Source organism: Felis catus, chromosome B1, assembly GCF_018350175.1.
Source record: "Felis catus isolate Fca126 chromosome B1, F.catus_Fca126_mat1.0, whole genome shotgun sequence".
NCBI classification, from domain to species: Eukaryota; Metazoa; Chordata; class Mammalia; order Carnivora; family Felidae; genus Felis; species Felis catus.
The window spans coordinates 167,995,068-168,016,028 of NC_058371.1; the positions used below are offsets into that span (position 1 = coordinate 167,995,068).

Genomic DNA, 20,961 nt, shown 5'->3' on the forward strand with positions numbered 1-20,961 from the left:
GGGCTGTCCACAACAGAAACTAATTTTGGCTAAGCTATGCAAAGGAGAATTTATAAGAAGAATGTAGGTGAGATCACAGATTTCTGGGTTTCTGGGGATATGTTTTTGAAAACAAGTGAGAACCAAGGTAGCCCCAAAGCCCTCAGAGTGTGAACTAAAGTTTGAAAACGTGATGCCTTTGTGATGGCTTTCCTACACCTGTTCCTGCTTATGCCAGCATCTTGTCCTCAGTTGCAATATTCACAGCACAGAGCACTTAATTCACCAAACATAGGTTACTTCCTGATTCCCTTTATGTAAAGAGAGGGGAAATCTGGTCTTTGGGCTTCTTTAGTGTAGGAGACATTTACTGAGAGTTATCTTTCCACCAATGCCACACACATTGGGCAAGAGATAGCATAATAGAATTCCTCAAAAGAAAATTGGGTGCTTTTAAGAAGGGGCTTTGAATGTGGGAGAGTAAAACCAACAAATAATCATTTCACGTAAGAGGAAGATAATAGAGAGTCTGTTGCCCGTCAGGCAGCTTTTTCTTTTTTTTTTTTTTTAATTTTTTTTTTTAATGTTTATTTTTTTTGAGACAGAGAGAGACAGAGAATGAACGGGGGAGGGTCAGAGAGAGAGGGAGACACAGAATCCGAAGCAGGCTCCAGGCTCTGAGCTGTCAGCACAGAGCCCGACGCGGGGCTTGAACTCACAGACCATGAGATCATGACCTGAGCCGAAGTTGGACGCTTAACCGACTGAGCCACCCAGGTGCCCCCAGGCAGCTTTTTCTAAAGTTTAGTAGTAAATGCTTTACTAAGTATGGGTATCTACTGTAATAGGATTTCCAAATTGTGATTGTTGTTCTAACTCTCCTCCTCTTCCTCCTCCTCTTTCTCCTCCTTTTCCTCCTCCTCCTTCTTCTTCTGCCTCTTTTTCCTTCTCTATCTATATTCCACTATTACCCCTTATTGATTTTAATCTATCCAAACATGCTAATTTATAACAAAAAGATTTAGTGAAGCAGGAGATTAGAGAGTTAGGAAGCCAAGTCTTGGTATAACTATTTAATTTTTTTTCTGGAGAAATTTTCATTTTTAAGTGAAATGTACCCTATACCTTAATTTCTCCAGGAGTTAAAATAAGGTGTAGAACATTTATTCATCTGTTACTACTACTACTACAGGTTAGTATTTCACCCTTTTTCCTTTCCCAGGGATTCCTCCAACTTCAAACATGTTACTCACAAAATTAGTAACTTGCTGTATAGGTGTTTCTAGATGTTTTAGGCTTGTGGGGATTAATCACATTTGGAGTAATGTTTATGTATGCGCAGGATTAAATGTTACAATGACATGGTAGTTTGCTGTACTTCAAAGAGACTTCTGAGATCTTTTGGTTCAATCCCTACCTAATAAAAGAACTTGACCTATATATCTCTGTACTTTATTGTCTAGTATCCAATGGTAGCTTCCTGGGATGAAGAAAGGTACTCTATGAGGCAACCTTGTCAATTTTTGGATAATGCTAAAATCACCTTTTCTATCAATTTTTTAATCCTCAATGGCTTTACTTACTTTGTATATACTTCTTCCTGCATGTGATTTTTAAAACTTTAAACATAATTGATGTTTCTTTTCATTTATAATAAATTCTTTTATTTTTATTTTTATTTTTTTTTTAATTTTTTTCAACATTTATTTATTTTTGGGACAGAGAGAGACAGAGCATGAACGGGGAAGGGGCAGAGAGAGAGGGAGACACAGAATCAGAAACAGGCTCCAGGCTCTGAGCCATCAGCCCAGAGCCTGACGCGGGGCTCGAACTCACGGACCGCGAGATCGTGACCTGGCTCAAGTCGGACGCTTAACCGACTGCGCCACCCAGGCGCCCCTATAATAAATTCTTTTAAAAAATTTATGCAGTTGGTAGAAAATTATATGAATTAAAAAGTAAAAATTTAGGAGTGTCTTATACTGCTAAAGTAATTCTTTCTCTATGGGATTTCCCCACATCTAAGTTCAGCCTTTTGGAGCAAGAGAATGTGCATGTATCTACTCTTTCTTCACATAAAAACATTGCAGGTGTTTGAATGCAGTTATCATGACCTCGTTGTTTCGTTTTTTCCCTTTCTTACTGTGCCATATATTTTCATAGTTAAAACAGATATTGTAAGCATATACAAGACATCTTTAAAAGAGAAAATGGAATTGTTCAATATGTTTTTATAGAAACACTTGTATGACATTCATGCAATTTGATTTTATTACTAAAATTTAGGACAGTACTGAATAAAACTGACTCTTCACTGCTGAGTTTTCACATGAAACCTCAGTATGAATACCCATTTGTACCCTTAATATATCTAAAAGGTATTTTTGTTTTGGACATTCATTCAATAAAAAGAAACATAATTTTGTCATTAATATGTTATATGTCTAAATTCTCAAAAATTTCTAACAAATAGAACTGGTAATAATAATTCTTCCGTTAATAAAATAAAATCCAAAAATAGCATTACTTTAATTTATAAAATCACTGCGTTGAAAGATCTTTAGAGTGCCTCTGTCAGTACATGTATCACCTTTTTAAAGAAGAAAAAAAAAGTGTCTCGTCAAGGTCACATGAATGTAATCTAGTTCCTGTGCAAATAATAAATAACAAATATTATCAACTCTTCTAGTTAAGAAAGAGGTTCTTATTGAGAAGACTTAACACAGCAATAGAATGAAGAAAAAAAAATAATGTATGCCCATGATTGTGTCACTGAGATATATTTCTTAATATTCCCCCCTAACTTGTATAACTTATAAGAAAATGATTAAAATATATAACTACTCAGCAATTTTTAAGCAATGATATATATTTGTATTAATAGAGCTATCTTTAAAAAAAATTAGCTGCTTATTGCTCCATACCTTGAGTGTTTTAAAAATTAATTTATCCTTTCCCCTTCTAATGAGTATACAAGTATTTTGATTCTTTATAACAAATGATGTTGCAAAGAGCTTTTTTGCAAATGTGTGTGAATATTTTTATAATAGATTCCTTGAATTGGAAATACTGGGTTCAGAGTATGTGATTTCAGTTATTGACAGAAATACAAATTGTTGTTCTGTAATGACATTGTGATTTCCATTCACACCAGGTATGTTGCTTTGAAGAATTAATTTCCTCACATTCTCTCCAATAATGAATAATAATCATAATAGTTTTAATTTGGGCAAATTGATAGTCAAAAAATGACATCTCATTTTAATTTTTTAATTTTTTAGTTAAGGAGGTTGTAATTTGGCACCATTTGAATATCTTTTCCTAGGGCTATCCTTTCCTTATTTTTAACTGGACTGTTTTAATTATTGTTGATTTATTGGAACCCTTTTAAAATTAGGGCTGTTATTTTTTGTCTATTACATATGGTGCAAATATCTCATTCTGGTGTGGTATTTGTTCTTTAACTATAGCTTGTAGAAATATTTTTTTGCAGAGGACTTTTTTTTCTATTTTTAATATGTCAATTTTTTATAGTGTATGGTTTTCTTTCATGTTTATGGCAGCCTCTTTTACCCCAAGATAATAAACTGTTATTCTCTATTTCTCTTACTGATAATATTTCTTTTTTTTTTTTTACTGGATATCAAAATAGAAAAAGAAGCGATGTAATAATTGTTAATACACATTATGGCTTGCGTAATGTGGCAAGCAATTTCCTAAGATGTTTACATTCACTAATCCATTTAATCTTCAAAACTATCTGATCAGGTCAGGTAGGTTTTTCTGACACTGTAGATAAGGACACTGAAGCACAAAGAGATGAAGAGGTCACTCGGCAGGTATATGGTGAGTCAGGAATCAGCCCTTTGGAGTTTACCACTTCACCCTGTTCAGTAAACCATAATGAATTAGTTGCTAATGCAAACGGGTTTACTTAAGAATTATGTTTGAATATCTCTTTGTTTCCAGTACTACTGCATTGCATTCTGTGGGGGAATATGGTGGAAGGTTAAGTGCTTCTTTCTTCTCCACAGAATGAGAAACTAAGAAAGTTGTATTGTAACTTGAAAGCAAAGGAAAACAAGTACACCAGGCAATCAGAAAACAAGTTGCATACTTCAGAAATGGGAGTTTTGGGTGATAAAATTCACAGGTCATATAGCATGAAGGTTTTGGTTTTGAGAGTTCTCCTTACCTCTCTCTGAAAAATCAAGACTATATTGACTCAAAGGAGAGATTTGAAGGAACAGAGGTCACTGCATTTCTGATAGGAAAAGAAAAAGAATCTTCTCAAAGAAGAAAAAAAAAAGTACAATAATTCAATCTAGTACATTATGGCACCTAAGGGATCATCTGAAACAATCACCTTATTTTAATAAAAAGGAAAAAACTTTATTGAGGAAAGTGATTTTACTTGCTACTGGTTCTGGAACTAGAACTCAGTTTGCTAGCTCCTAATTCAGTATACTTTCCACTACCTCCAGTTTTTCTGCTTCATATCCTTTATAATGTAATGGCTTTGATTGAAATAATTTTTAAACTGCTAATTAATCAGTGACCCACCTTGATATTTTAAGGAACATATTTATGCTCATATTAAATTACAAAAAGTGTGTAGCTTCCAGAGAGGGGGGAAAAAAACAATCCTGACCTTGTAAAGTCCTTCCTGTATGGATTTGGTAGAAATTTCCAACTCCATTTCATCTTCTATATTTAGATACTTTAATAACATTCAAGGTTATAGGAAAATATTTCTGGCAGTGTTCCTTTTCTTTCATATGTTGTTTTTTACTCTATCGTGAAATGGAAAAAACAAACAAATAGAGCAGATGAAATCCAGAACATCCAATTAAATAATATTTACTGCGTAGAGAGGATCTTGACTATTATGCCAGATAAAATTATTCATTAGCTTTAATATTTCCTTTTATTTGGATGATACCCAAGGATAGCATTTATTCAAGCAAAAGGTACAATGTATGAAATGAAATATCTACTTAAAAATATATACAGAAGTCAATTGAATTTTTGTCCTTCAATTTTAGGTTAGTTACAGAATGGTGGCCATTATGCGTAGTGTTCCCACTCACATCCTCTGAAGGATAAGTCCAATTCTGGTGACTCCTTTGAATAGAGTTTCTCATGGACTCTAACTTAATATTCTTTGCACCTTTCAGTTGGGGCTTTAGGAGGGGAATCCTCTGACCTAAATATTCTTGTAATACACTTCAGCTGTTTGGTCTTTTATATTAAGAGCTAATGTAGTTGTTTTATGAAATTGGGTTAATCTTAATCAAGAGAAGAAAAATGCATCCATTCATTCTTTACACATTCAGATATTCATTCCTCTTTGTCTGTGGCAGTGATTTGGTGATGATGGATGAGAGGGAAGAGAAGGAGAAAAGACTGGACTGAAGAAGGAAGAACAATGGCTGAATCCAGAGTAGTCTCAGAAGTGAAGCTGCCTGTGTTCCTTCCAGCACTTTCCTAATATGACATTAGTCAAATTATTTCACCTCTTTGCCTCTCACTTTCCTCATCTTTAAAAGGGGGACAAAGTGGTGTGGTAAAGAAAGAGATATCAAATAATAAAGAATGTAATGTGAGTGTTAACTATTTTTATATCTTTGTTTTGAAGATTTTGTTTCTGTTTTCAATAACTTCTTTTCAATAACTGCCCTTAAATTGAGTTTTGTGAAAAATGGCATGACATCTTACAATGGAGGACTGTCTGTGAAAATAATATTTAATAATTTTGTACCATTTAGAGTTTTCAAACTAAAGTTCTAAATGTGGAATTATTGAGTGTTATGACAATTTTATTTTTTAATTTACTTATTTTTTGAAGTTTATTTATTTATTTTGAGAGAGAGAGAGTGAGAGTGTGCAGCATGAACCAGAGTGGTGAAGAGAGAGGGAGAGATAAAATGTTAAGCAGGCTCCATGCTGTCAGCACATAGAGCCAATGTGGGGCTCAATCTCACAAACCATGAGATCATGACCTGGGCAGAAATCAACAGTCGGACACTTAACTGATTGAGCCATCCAGGTGTGCCAACACTTTTATAGAATAGCCATCATGGTCATTAATATCCTCATACAGACCAAGCCTATTAGTCTAAGTTACACAAAGAGCAAGCTGAGACAGAAATGAAATATGAATCACATAAATTTTGCTCTTTTCATTTGATACTACCTTGCTGAGGACGTAGGTCCCTGATGGGGATAGAGAAAATGGGAATTTAAGAACATGTTAAGAGAAAGGAGCAATTACTTTCATAGCTGTCAGCTAATAATGCTTAGTCTTTCTTTTTTATTTTGCCAAAATAGAAACAAAAATGATGCAAAGAAAGTAAAGAGGTGAGAATATATCCAATACTCTTAACTCACAGCAAACTGCTTGGAATCTTTAGGATCTTAATGAATTTTAGGTAAAATAGGTAAAGATTAAAATCAAGTGAGCGATAGTAAAAAATACTTTTATTGTAAAGCTAAACAGTCTTAAGCTGTAATAAAAATCAGAAAATTAGGAAATACTCAGAGTAAGAAGGTTGTGTACTACTCAACGGTAAGGGGCAAAGCCAATAAGGGATGAAGAAGTTATGTACAGTGTATCTATATATAGGGTTAAATATGTGCATTCATGTGTTTGTGTAATTATTTTCCAAGTTTAGATAGTGATTATTTTACAAATTATTGTTGATGATAATACTCAGATTTTTAATTTCTTTAACCTTTATTTTAATTTGTATTGATTATTTTCTATACTTCTGTGAATTTTCTTTAATGATTATATTTAACTCTTTCAGTAGCTTTGTTCATTTATTGAATATTTTACATAACTACACTGTACCACATGGAATGTAAAGATGAATAAATCCCATTCTTAGAGACTGATATTATCAAATGGAGACGTATGTTAATCTGGGTTTCTTTTTTTAAAATTTTTTTTCAATATATGAAGTTTATTGTCAAATTGGTTTCTATACAACACCCAGTGCTCATTCCAAAAGGTGGCCTCCTCAATACCCATCCCCCACCCTCCCCTCCCTCCCACCCCCATCAACCCTCAGTTTGTTCTCAGTTTTTAAGAGTCTCTTATGCTTTGGCTCTCTCCCACTCTAACCTCCTTTTTTTTTTTCCTTCCCCTCCCCCATGGGTTTCTGTTAAGTTTCTCAGGATCCACCTAAGAGTGAAAACATACGGTATCTGTCTTTCTCTGTACGGCTTATTTCACTTAGCATAACACTCTCCAGTTAATCTGGGTTTCTTGATTGTGTTCATACCCTCAATATGTAGACCAAATATTTTTTTTTAATTTTTTTAACGTTTATTTATTTTTGAGAGAAAGAGACAGAGCGTGAGGGGGGAGAGGGACAGAGAGAGAGGGAGACACAGAATCCAAAGCAGGCTCCAGGCTCTGAGCTGTCAGCACAGAGCCCGACGCAGGGCTCGAACTCACGAACCTTGAGATCATGACCTGAGCTGAAGTCGGACACTCAGCCGACTGAGCCACCCAGGTGCCCCTGTAGACCAAATAATTCTCACTGAGCCACTGGATAGTAATTTATTCTAGTTATGTTAAATACTCTACTTGTGTAGAAGTCACATTCTGACAGCTCTAGCAGTTAAATTCACTAATACACAAATGAAAACAATTTCTTACTGGAAAACATATTGCGAAGTCCATAGAGGATTACAATAGGATTAGAACCACTCATAGTGCCAGGGAATATTTTTTAAATTATGTGTAAAGTTATGTTGACTAATTTAGTAAATTTGACATCATAAACTATTAAGAGCAGGGATTAGAGTTACTAAAAATGGAAGCAATGCGTCATGGTTCCTAATGAGGAAGAAAACACCAGAAGCAACATGCCCAGCAATAGAGCAAATGTCTTCATTGATCGCACTAACTCCTGAAGGCATGACCTTATTACTGCATAGGTCAGTAATCAATATTTCTAATGACTGTACTATAAAGAAAAAGCATACATTTTATTTGGGTATTCCCTGTTTTAAGACATAGGAAAGCTTATAAGATATTTCTCAACAATGTTAGTAATTTTAAAAATAATGTTTTATTGGATAAAAGGGTAAACTTTAGACTTATCTGGAAATAAGGGCAGCTGGGTGGCTCAAGCAATTAAGTGTCTGACTTCAGCTTAGGTCATGATCTCGCGGTCTGTAGGTTCCAGCCCCACATCGGGCTCTGTGCTGACAACCGGAGCCTGGAGCCTGCTTCGGATTGTGTCTCCCTCTCTCTCTGTCCCTCTCTGTCCCTCCCCAACTTGCACTCTCTCTCTCTCTCTCTCTCTCTCAAAAATAAACATTAAAAAATGTTTTAATTAAAAAAAAAGAAATTGCAAAATTAAATAGGATTAAGCCTGGAAGCTGATACGATTAAAATTTTATCATCGAAAATTAGTATAGTTTGTTTATAAGAGGTTGGAGGAAGAGAGGCAAGTTGTATGTTATTGGGGGGAGAAAACCCAAAACCAAAAAACTGACCAAATAAAGAAGTAGGTTAGTGATGAAAAGATTGGGAAAGATGGAGTTGTGTATGAATGTTAGAAAACTAACTTTTGTTCAGGTTGACTATATCCAAGATATTTTTAATCTTAGTGTGGGTTGCAGGATGACTAATAAAAATGCTTACATAATCCAAAGCAAATTTTCCAGTCATGATAGCATGACTGGGGCTGGAGTAGCTGTGTCTCAGTAAATCACTAGAGCACTGGATAAAATAGGTTAAACATTGGGCAGTGGGAAATGCAAGACAGTGATCACAGAAAGAAGAGAATACAATGAAGAAAGCCCTATTATCTTGGCATTTTCCCTGAAAACATGTTCCTAACCATGATGCAAGGAAGAGAAGCCAAGACATAATCCAGTGGTCTCTCTGGTTGAAGGGACATAAATAGTATTTGGAGAGGCCCAGACTGCTGGAATTTGCAAGGCAGGAGGGAGGTATGGAGCAAAAGAGCTCCAGAACTCTAATTAGTGGTATCATTGGGTCTGTCCTTGAATACCAAGCTGGTCAGGTGTAGAGGGAAATTCCATGAGGATGACTTGGGAATGAGTAGGGAGTTATAAGTTGATCAACTTTCAGAGGTCACCCAAGACTAGATGTTTCAAGGCAAGAGTAGGGAGAACTGTTTGAACATCTGAGACATTCATAAAAAAACCCATAAGGGTGACACCTTAGAAACAGATGTAAATTTAGCTTAGAATAAAAGCTACACTACCCCCTCCCCAATAAAACAACCCTAAAACAAGCCTCAAAAGGATTAGCCTGATCTTCACATAACTGCCTATCAGAATATAAGTCTAACACACATTTTTTAAAGTCAGCAAAAGGCAGTACTCAATAATATAACATTCATGATGTCTAGAAATAAACAAACAAAAATTACTAGATATGCCAAGAAAAATATAACTCTTAATTCCCTTAGGAAAAAAATCAGATAATAGAAAGTAGTATAAAAATTACAGAGATATGGAAAAATCAGAAAATGACTTAAATCACTTGTAATAAAAAGACTCAGGATTTAAAGGAAAACATGAACATAACAACAATAGGCATGGAATCTATAAAAGAGAATTAAATGGAACTTTTAAAGCTGAAATATAAAAGATATGAAATGAAAATTCAATGGATTGGATTAATAGCAGTTTAGAGAGTAGAGAAAAAAATCAATGAATTTGAAGACATAGAAATAGAAACTATCAAAATTGAAGCACAAGGGTAAAAAATAATATAAAAATAAAAATAGACCCCCAGGGATCTATGGGATCTGTAAGACACTATCATGTACTCTAAAGAGGAGAGGGGGAAGAAATTTTTCTTAAAAAGTAACAATCAAATTTTTCCAAATTTGATTGAAATTATAACAAACATATCTACAAATATCAGAGAACCCAAAGTGGCATAAAAACAAAGAAAGGCAAAGCAAAGTACATCATAAGCTAATTGCTAAGAATCAGAATTAAAGAGAAAATCATAAAAAGAGTAATAAAAGGAAGGCATGTCATATTTGGGAGTGGGGTGGGGAATATCAGATTTATTACATATATTTCATCATAAATAATTCAAGATAAAAGACAGTGGAAAATATTTTTAAGAATGATGAAGAAGAGAAATAAACCAAATCTAGATTTCTATATCCAGCTAAAGTTTCCTTCAGAATGAAGGTGAAATATAGATTTTCTTTTCCAGAGAATCAAAACCTAAGAGAATTTATCACCAACAAACCTGCACTACAAGGAACGTTAAAGGAAATTTCGAGCTGAGGGAAACTGATATAACGTAAAGAAAATGCTTGTGTTCCTACTGGTGACCAGACAAGAAGTTCGCTGGATTCCTAAGCCCATTTGTTCCTTTCAACTATTTATTCCAAAGACAAAAACAAAAACTATAATCTATTTCATGTTTTATTTCTTTTTTAGACCATGGCTTTATAGGCAAAGAGGAATGGACATATAATGGAATTTAAATTTTGACCAAATAAAGTGAAACTAAAATGTTGAATAAAGAATAAATGATTCTTTTCAGCTCAATCTAATAACTATAATTGATGCCATGCCTCTGTATTCAGTAGCGGTCTAGGCAGAGAGATAATGTAAAGTTACTGAAAGGTCAGATTCATGTTTTAAGGATCTTACAAACTTTTTGTCCTATGAGAACATACTGATACTTTACATTAATGATATTTTCTCGATTGTTATACTGTCAGAGTAACAGAACCTCATTTTTTATATCATGCCATCTAAAGGAAATATTGGGTGGAATACCAGTGTATAAAATTAATGGAAAATAAAAAAGGCAAGTGTGAGGGGATGTGAGCCTGAAGCCTTTGAAACTCAGAACTCAGTGTTTTATTTATTTCAGAAATCTCCACAGAGGTCTAGGGCTCCTGCTGAGATCCCCACACCTCCTTGGAACCTTAGATTGATGAGCACACAATTGAAGGTCGATAACAAAGATAATTTTGCAGCAGTCTCCATTATTTTTTCCTGAACAAATGGCCAAAATGATACAGAAATCTAACTTGGTTTTGATGCTAACTAAAGGGTTTGTTTAGATACTTTTAATGCACAAAATATTTTTAATAGCCAAAAATTGAACTAATTTCAGTCCTGTGGTGAAAATATCAGATCATCTAACCCATAATAATATCTTCAGAACATCATTTATTCATGCATGCCACAGTTACTTCTAAGAGCCAGGAGCTGTTCTAAAAGCTAAGGATAAAACAGCAAATAAGATAAATTCTGTGTTCTTATTAAACTGGCGTTGTGGGGAAGGAGATTTAAAAAAAATTGACCAATTTGAAAAATCAATATGTATGTCAAGTAAAATTATATATGAGGGCAGAGCACAGTAAAGGCATGGATAGGGGATTGGGAAAGCTGAGGAGCTATATTTGAACAGATATCTGAATTAAATTGATATACCGAGTGAATCAAAATTTACCCTTTGAGTGTTCCAGGCAGCCCACATGGAGTTCATTGGCTGTGATAATGGTTGTATGCAAGTGATGGGGACAGAAGTCTGCAGCGGATAGGATAGGAGGAGAGATAAGGAAGAAAGTAGATATTGACAGCTGTTTCAAGGTCTTTGACTGAATTAGAGCAGAAAATCAATGTTTGTTAAATAAATGATAGAAAGGATGGGCTAGTTTTCCTGATTCATTTTAATGCCATTTTTACATTGATGGCATTTCATAGATTAGTGGCTATCAAAATTTTTCTAAACAACAAAAATGTTTTATTCATTTTGGCAAAATATGAGCCATCATCCATAAACAGATATCCTTAGAACATCACTAAATAATCTCATGAAGTTGTTAGCTTGCATATCACCAGATGATGTTACCTTGAAATATTTAACGAGGATTTACTATTGCAAAGACTAGCATTTATGTTTATATATAAATATATACACACGCTGTCCTTAACCTGATGATACATTTACTCTAGGAATAAATGAAAATAAATGGGCGCGGAAAACAAAGGAACATGTGACTTTCCATGAGTGTCCCCCCAGTAGGTTGGTTTCATTTTGTTTTTAATCTAAATGATGGAGCAACATTTGCTGGGGTGATCAGGAGGAGGTGGACTGTTAAGATTTCACATAATGGGTACAATTTTAATGGCTGAAAAAGTATTGGGAGAATGAGTATGTTGTAGAGAAAGAATTTAAAATAGGGTCAGAGGTAGGGCTCGTGGGTGGCTCAGTCGGCTCAGCGTCCTACTTGGGCTTAGGGCATGATCTCACGGTTTGTGAATTTGAGCCCCGTGTTGGACTCTGTGCTGACAGCTCAGAGCCTGGAGCCTGCTTTGGAGTCTATGTCTCTCTCTTCTCTCTGCCCTTCCCCTGCTTCTCTCTCTTTCTCTCTCTCTCTCTCTCTCTCTCTCTCTCTCTCTCTCTCTCTCTCTCTCACAAATATAAATAAACATTAAATAAATTTAAAAAGGGTCAGAGGTAAGGCATTAGGCAGGAGAGTATGAGACATATCCAAGGAATGGTAAATGATCTGATTGGATGAAGGCAGAGGAGAAATAACAGTAAAAGGAAATTAAAATGTATTAAGTGTTTTTGTGCCCTAAAATTATCTCAATAAACTTTTGCAAAACACACCTCTGGCATTCTTATTTTACTAATGGGGAAATAAAGATGAAAAAACATACCTAGCAAACGGTAGATAGAAACAGCATTCTAAATCTTCTCTGGCTCTGAAGTGCCTTTTCTACTGCACTTTACTATTTGGATAAACCAATAAAGAATGACCGGACTCAGATTTTGGTGCACTTTCAATGCTGAGTTAAAGAATTTCAACTTCATTTATTAAATAGTAAATATGTGGAGTGCCTGGGTGTCTCAATCAGTTGAGCGTCTGACCCTTGATTTTGGCTCAGGTCATGATCTCATGGTTGGTGGGATAGAGCCCCAGGTCGGGCTCCACTCTGACAGCATGGAGCCTGCTTGGGATTCTCTCTCCCTCTCTCTGTGGCCTTCCCCTGCTTTGCTCGCTCGCTCTCTCTCTCTCTCTCTCTCTCTCTCAGAGTAAATAAATTTTAAAAATATGTAGTAAGTAATAATATTAAATAATATTGAAGGCTTTTGAATAGACATTGGTATAATCAGAATTGTGCTTTGGAAAATTAATCAGGTAGCTGAGTAGAACTGAATGGTATGAAGAAAGCAGGATAGAACCCACCAAGCATAAGTCAAATGTAGTCGTGTCAGTGGAAAGTATTGAGGGGATGGCAGCCATGGGGGTGTGCAACTCAGCTATACTTTCCAGAAAGAACCTGCTGGTCAGCTGCAAGTTATAGAGTTGGTGGACAATTCCTACTGTTAATGCTTTCAAGATCCACACCTGCTTTTGAACCAAGGCCATGCTTTTCTTGGGCGGCTCTTTACCAATGTCTGAGCATGTCAGGGGTTCTAGAGCTTGGCCGTTTCTGAACAATGTGGAACTCCTATAATAGGAGGTCCTTGCTCCAAAGTTTTGTGTAAACCAAGACTTTGTTAGATCTTAACTGTTTTTTGAGGCTTTCTTTGTCCAATCCTGCATCTCTTCTCCAACCAAAGCCTTTTCTTAACATTTTACACATCTATATCACACTCTGAAGTCTTACCCTACCCATTGTTTCTTCTTCCCCTTTTATCTTTCACAGGTATTATCCCCAACAAATCTCATGTGCTTCTAACTCTATCTCAGAGATGTTCATCCCATGATAGTTAATGTGTGAACATCAAAATGCGAAGACAGATGCTAGAACTGTTGCTGGATAATGATGATGATATAATGATGATGATCATGATGATGATGATGATGGTGATAAAACTGACTTTAACATCACTTAAGTTTTTCTGTAGTAGCAGCCAAAAATGCAGTTTATAAATGTACAGTTTCAGGAACTGACAATGTATCCAAAGAGATGGACTCTAAGAGAGAAAAAGAAAAAAAATAAAGGAGGCTCAAGGGTAGCAAGAGGAGATCTGTGCCAGCAGAGAAGAGTTTCATTGAGGAGACGGGAATCAATATCGTAAATGCTGCCAAGCTGGCAAGGAGGGTGAACACAGCCCAAAGGTCCTGTAACCTGCTGTGTGTGTGTGTGTGTGTGTGTGTGTGTGTGTGTGTGGTTTGTTTTGTTTTGTTTCTTTCTGGAATGTTAACTATTCTTTTTTAATTATTTTAGTTATTTTTATTTTTAATATGAAATTTATTGTCAAATTGGTTTCCATACAACACCCAGTGCTCATCCCAACAGGTGCCCTCCTCAACACCCATCACCCACCCTCCCCTCCCTCCCACCCGCCATCAACCCTCAGATTGTTCTCAGTTTTTAAGAGTCTTATGGTTTGGCTCCCTCCCTAACTTTTTTTTTTCTCTTCCCCTCCCCCCATGGTCTTCTGTTAAGTTTCTCAGGATCCACATAAGAGTGAAAACATATGGTAACTATTCTTAATGTGAGCATAAATGACTACAAGCAACAGGGACTGAGAGGGGTCACTAATCTAAAATCTTGGGTTTAGAACTTAATGATGTGAAAATCCCTGAGGAAATATCTCTTCCCACCTGAAGCAGTAGATGTATCTTTTCTTATAAGTAATTTTGATAAGGAATTAATATAAGAAACATAACCCACTGTAGTTAAGACCTACAGATACTCATTATTAGAAAACCATTGATCAAAAGTACAGAAACTTTGAAGATACACATACACGTACACGTTTAGTTTGCCTTTGTCTTTGTGATTCTGGCTGGTTTGCGTGCATTTTCTACCCTGGGTGAAGCAAATGGAACTAGACATAATATCTCCTTAACTTGGGTCACACCTATATTTTCTGGAGTGTGGCTTCCAGATTGGTGTTACATACACCATCTGCATTATTGCAGTTATTTAAAACTGTGTTAAGAAAGGGGAAGTTAGAAAAATAGAGTTTTGGATAATGGCTTTACTTATCTAATATTTAGACCAATTAACTGTGTCATTTTCTGTCGTGATTTTCGCAGCTGACCTACAATCTTTACCATACAAAGTTGTGTGCTCATTTTTATGTAATACAGTCATTTTAATTATGTTTTTAACTCTGTCCTTCTATGTTATTTGAAGCTAGACACACTCATTAGGAAGGAATAGTATATTTCCAAGTAAAATTGGGCTATAATTCCTGTACCTGCTGGGTGTATTCAGGGAACAGTTCTCCAACTGTGCTATTAATATTACATTATTTATCATAAAGGAAACTTGCTGACTTATTTCAAGTGAAAGGCCAAGATTATGCCCTACAGGGATAATAATGGCATTTATTTTTTTTTGTATAAAAGTATTGATATACTTATTTTGTTAATAGTATCAGGAGAAACATATGGCTGCCTGTATTACCATTAGCAAGATTCTGGTTCATACATGTAATATTAACTTATATTTAAAACTGATTTTAAAGTCTTACAACTGAGAAGATTTGTGTAAACTTCTTATATTGATCATAAATGTCAGAATGTTGATAATGCTGATATACTTTTATGTAATTCTCTCATTAATTCTACTAAGGATGTATACAAAAATTGTGACATATTTGTTAATAATTTACTGAGTTTTAGGGCTAAGTAAGCATGTTTGGTTAAAAAAAATACCTCAGGAATGCTGCATTAAACAATGGAGAATTAATAGTCAAACTGAGGAATTTCTCCGCAGAACTGTTCAAAGTTCAAATTTAAGGATGGAAGCTGGAAGGTCTGCATTGGCCAGTAGCTCTTGCTGTCTTCGGGAGTGCATGCATTCTGGCTTTGGTTGCCACTGATTAGTACCCAGAAAAAACTGGGTCACTTGCATCATTTTTGCTTTATGCTGCCATTGTTTTGGTGCTGTCGATTTTTTAAATTAGCTAGTGTAGTGAGTTTTTGCTGGTATCTTGTGGTTATTTTTGGTTATTTCCATGAGGATATTGAACACCCTGTATATGCTTATTGGCCACTTGTGCTTTTTTTAATTTTTAAAGTATCTTTTCCAGTTGTTTTTCCATTGGGGGGGCTATCCTTTAATTATTTTGAGTAATGCTTTTATGTTTTGTACAGATATTTTGTCAGGTGATTATTCAACAATTGGTTAATTTCCAAGTAGTTGGCAATTATCTGAAATACAATTTTTAATTGAATGTTGCTGTGGTCAAATGGCATATCATATATGATTTAAATCCTTTCAAAGTCTTGATCTCCCTTGGTATATGTTCCTTCTCAACAGTTTATTGTATTGTTCTCAAATTGTCAATTACTTTAAGTTGGTTGATAATGTTGTTAAAATATTTTATATCTGTAGGGATTTATCCTTTCTCCTTGTTTTATCAGTTACTGAGAGAAGAGTTTTAAATCTTTCAACTATAATTGTAGAACTGTCCATTTCTCACTATAATTGTGTAATTTTGTTTTATGTATTTTGAAGTTCCACTATTAGGTACATATACATTTAAAATTGTTATATCTTCCTGATAAATTGATCCTTTTATTGTTTAAATCATCTCTGTTTTTTTTATAGTACTCCTTAATCAGAGATCAGTTTTATATTTGCCACTACAACTTTTTAAGGATTAGTGTTATCAAGTAGTAACTTTTACTATCTGTCTGCTTTTAAACCATCTCTGTATTTATATTTATTTTAATGTGTGACTGTTAAGGATAATATGTGCTCAACTCTTGTTTTTTTTTCAACTCTTGTTTTTTAATCTACTGTGATAATTGCTCCTTTTAATTAAGAGAGCTAATAAATTTATGATTAATGTAATTATTGTATGGTTGATTGTCAGCCAATTTGCTAATTTTTTCTATTTGTGCTATTTTATCTTTGTTTCTTTGCCCCTTCTACCTTGCTCTTTCCTGAGTGGCTGTAAATATTCTATAATATATCTCCTGTTGGTTATTCTTTTTTTTAGATTTATTTATTGTTTAATTTACACCCAAGTTAGTTAGTATATGGTGCAACAATGATTTCAGGAGTAGATTCCTTAATTCCCCTTACCCATTCAGACCATCCCCCTTCCCACAACTCCTCCAGCAACCCTCTGTTTGTTCTCTATATTTAAGAGTCTTTTATGTTTTGTCCCCCTCCCTGTTTTTATATTATTTTTGCTTCCCTTCACTTATGTTCATCTGTTTTGTATCTTAAATTCCTCATATAAGTCAAGTCATATGATATTTGTCTTTCTCTGACTAATTTCGTTTAGCATAAAACCCTCCAGTTCCTGCCATGTAGTTGTAAACAGCCAGATTTCATTATTTTTGATTGCCGAGTCATACTTCATTGTATATACATACCACATCTTCTTTATCCACTCATCCGTTGATGGACATTTGGGCTCTTTCCATACTTTGGCTGCTCTTGATAGTGCTGCTATAAACATGGGGGTGCATGTGTCCCTTCAAAACAGCACACCTGTATCCCTTGGATAAGTACTTAGTAGTGCAATTGCTGGGTTATAGGGTAGTTCTATTTTAAATTTTTTGAGGAACCTCCATCCTGTTTTCCACCGTGGCTGCACCAGTTCGCATTCCCACCGGAGTGCAAAAGAGATCCTCTTTCTCTGCATCGTTGCCAACATCTGTTTTGCCTGAGTTGTTAATGTTAGCCACTCTGACAGGTGTAAGGTGATATCTCATTGTAGTTTTGATTTGTATTTCCCTGATGATGAGTGTTGTTGAGCATTGTTTCATGTGTCAGTTGGCCATCTGGATGTCTTCTTCGGAGAAGTGTCTATTCATGTCTTTTGCCCGTTTCTTCACTGGAGTATTTGGTTTTGGGGTGTTGAGTTTGATAATTTCTTTATAGATTGGATACTAACCCTTATCTGATATGTCATTTGCAAATATTCTCTCCCATTCCATCGGTTGCCTTTTAGTTTTGCTGATTGTTTCCTTTGCTGTGCAGAAGCTTTTTATTTTGATGAGGTCCCAATAGTTTATTTTTGCTTTTGTTTCCCTTGCCTCCAGAGACGTGTTCAGTAAGATGTTGCTGCTACCTAGGTCAAAGAGGTTTTTGCCTGCTTTATCCTCTAGGATTTTGATGGTTTCCTGTCTCACATTCAGGTCCTTCATCCATTTTGAGTTTATTTTTGTATATGGTGTAAGAAAGTGGTCCATGTTCATTTTTCTGCATGTCGCTGTCCAGTTTTCCCAGCACCACTTGCTGAAGAGACTGTCTTTATTCCATGGATATTCTTTCCTGCTTTGTCAAAGATTAGTTGACCATATGTTTGTAGGTCCATTTCTGGGTTCTCTATTCTGTTCCATTGGTATGAGTGTCTGTTTTTGTGCCATTTACAGTTGCACCAAAAACCATAGAATACCTAGGAATAAACATAACCAAAGAGGTGAAAAATGTATATACTCATTATTTATTTTTAATTTACATAGTGAAATTTACTTTTTTATGGCTATATAGATTTTTAAAAAATGAATAGAATTATGCCACCACCATAATCAATATAATAGAATGTTCTATTAATTCCCTGTATAGTCAACCAGTTTTCTCACAGCCATTCATCTGTTCTCTATCCCTATATTTTTGCCCTTTTCAGAATATGATATAGATGGAATCAGATAGTATATAGCCTTTGGGTCCAACTCTTTCACTTGAATATGCATTCAGAGTCATTTATACTGTTGTATTGATAGCTCATTCCTTGTATTGAAAGTAGTATTTCATTGTATGGATGTGCCAGAGTTTCTTTAGCCATACCTTGGGTAAATTACATTAAGGTTATGGTAACTATGAAAGAATAAGTTATAGATACTCATCTAGAAACTATTGTGTGCACGTAAATTTTCATTTCACTTGGATAAATACTTGTGTTATGTCCACAGTGCTTAGAAAAGTGGAGCTGCTCTCAGATATTTTTACAGAAAATTTCAGGATCTTTCTTTTAAATTTCTTTTAAATTTCTCCTTTTATTTCATTCTTATTTATGAACATCAGTGTTTGAAGTGCTTTATAATGACACTTATATTTAATTTAAAAATTCATATGCCATTATGTTTTATAAACTTCACGGGGCATTGATTATTCTATGAAAGTCCTGGTTCTGAGTGTTTGAGAGAACCAGTAAAATAATTAGACCTTGGATCCTGCAAATTATGCAAGTGCTCAAATAACACAAGGATTAGGGTTTGAGTTTCATCTCTGCCCTTTAGTAGCTAGATGACGTTAGGGAATTTACTTTATTTTTCTAAGTCTTAATTTATTTATCTGTAAGCTAGGAATAAAAATAAAATCTACCAAAAGGGCTTCCTGAAAGTTACATACGATAGTTAGTCAACTATTTAGGATAACACCTGACATTCTATATGTCTTATTGTTAGTATTAGTATTAATTATACTTTTTTAGGTTTTATTATTTAATGACACTCTAAAAAATGGTATAAATACTTTATAATCAGTTAACAATCTAATTATATTGAACAGAACATGAGAATTTTATGACTGTCATTTGTTCCACCAAATGAGTTTTAACGTTTTCTCTAAGTGTATGATTCTGTATTAGCTTCCAAATGTCATAACAGATCACCATAGATTTAGTGGTTTGAACAACATATATGTATTGCATGGATCAGTGGCCTAGTGGGGGTTCACAGATCAGAAATCAAGATGTCAACAGAGCTATATTCCTTTCTGGAAGCGCTAAGGAAGAATCAATTTCCTGCTCATCTGGGTCTGTGGCAGAATTACGTTCCTTGCTGACTGTAAACTGAAGGCACCAGTATTCCAGCAACAGTGGATTCAGTGCTTCTCATGTTGCATCTCTCTGACGCACTCTTTTCCACTGTCTTCCATTTTCGGAACTGGTTTGATTAGATTGGGCCCACCCAAATAATCTAGAATTATCTCCAAGGCTTTAAACTTAATCATATCTCTATAGTTTCTTGTCATTGAAGGTAAATTGTCACAGAATCTGAGGGTTAGGTCTAGGGCTATTTTTTTTTTTTTTGGTGGGCATGGGGGGAGGGGGAGTCATTATTCCACCTACCACATATTCTAATCAAGGGAAATTTCTTTTAGTTCAGAACCTACATATAGGACATAACACCTCAAAGATGTCAGATTTTGTCTTTTCACATCCATTACAACTTCAGATGCTAACCAATGCTCTATGTCCTATTGGACAGGAACCAATAATTTTCTGCTTTTGTTATATCAAAGGTTGGCTAAGCAGTTACTGCTGTGTAGTAATAGCTGGGGGAGAGAAAAGACCAAAAATGAGATGAACTCACAAAATAAAAAGGGAAAAATATATGTAAAAGAGGCCAAAGAATTTGATTGTTTTTGTAATCTTGTTTTAGCAACTTAATCTTTATTTTCCTTTCAGTAGTTTTTTGTTGTTGTTGTTGTTATTGTTTTTAGTTTTTGTAATGTTTATTTATTCCTGAGAGAGAGAGAAAGAGACAGAGGGTGAGCGGGGGAGGGGCAGAGAGAGAGAGGGAGACACAGAATGTGAAGCAGGCTCCAGGCTCCAAGCTGTCAGCTCAGAGCCTGACACAGGGCTGGAACCCATGAACCATGAGATCATGACCTGAGCCAAAGTAGGATGCTTAACCAACTGAGCCACTTAGGCACCCCTTCTTTCTGTAAATTTTGAGCGAATGATGTCACACATGCACACACACACAATTTTTTAATTTATCCAGTTTTCACCCTGATTGAAATAATGGTACTTTTAAAACAGTCTTTTTTCTTGCCACCATTATTATGCTTGGGTATTTTGTTAGGGTTTTTGAAAACTCCAGAATAATCATTAGTTCTCATTTTAAAATTTACTTTTCAAGTTAAGGACTCTTTTGGCTATACATCCAACACAAATACCCAAATTTCTTGTTAACATGTTATTGGATAGTGTATTTCTTCTCTCCTGAATTATAGTTATATATTTTGAATATTACAAAGTTCCTTTTGCAATTTTTAAAGAAGGAAACCATATAA

The 20,961-nt window shown here is 35.0% G+C and overlaps 1 protein-coding gene across 2 annotated transcripts in view; it reads left to right on the plus strand.

Moving 5' to 3' along the window:
* KCTD8 (potassium channel tetramerization domain containing 8) overlaps window positions 1-20,961 on the plus strand; it is a 254,648-nt gene that overhangs the window by 97,690 nt on the left and 135,997 nt on the right. Inside the window, exon 2 of one of the 2 annotated variants that reach the window (XM_045056432.1) lies at window positions 5,343-5,777. The exons of the other annotated variant lie outside the window; for it this stretch is intronic. Coding sequence (XP_044912367.1) covers window positions 5,343-5,353 — 11 coding nt within the window. The 3' untranslated portion in view covers window positions 5,354-5,777. Of the gene's footprint in view, window positions 1-5,342; window positions 5,778-20,961 lie in introns of those variants that run through there. 2 annotated transcript variants of the gene reach the window in all.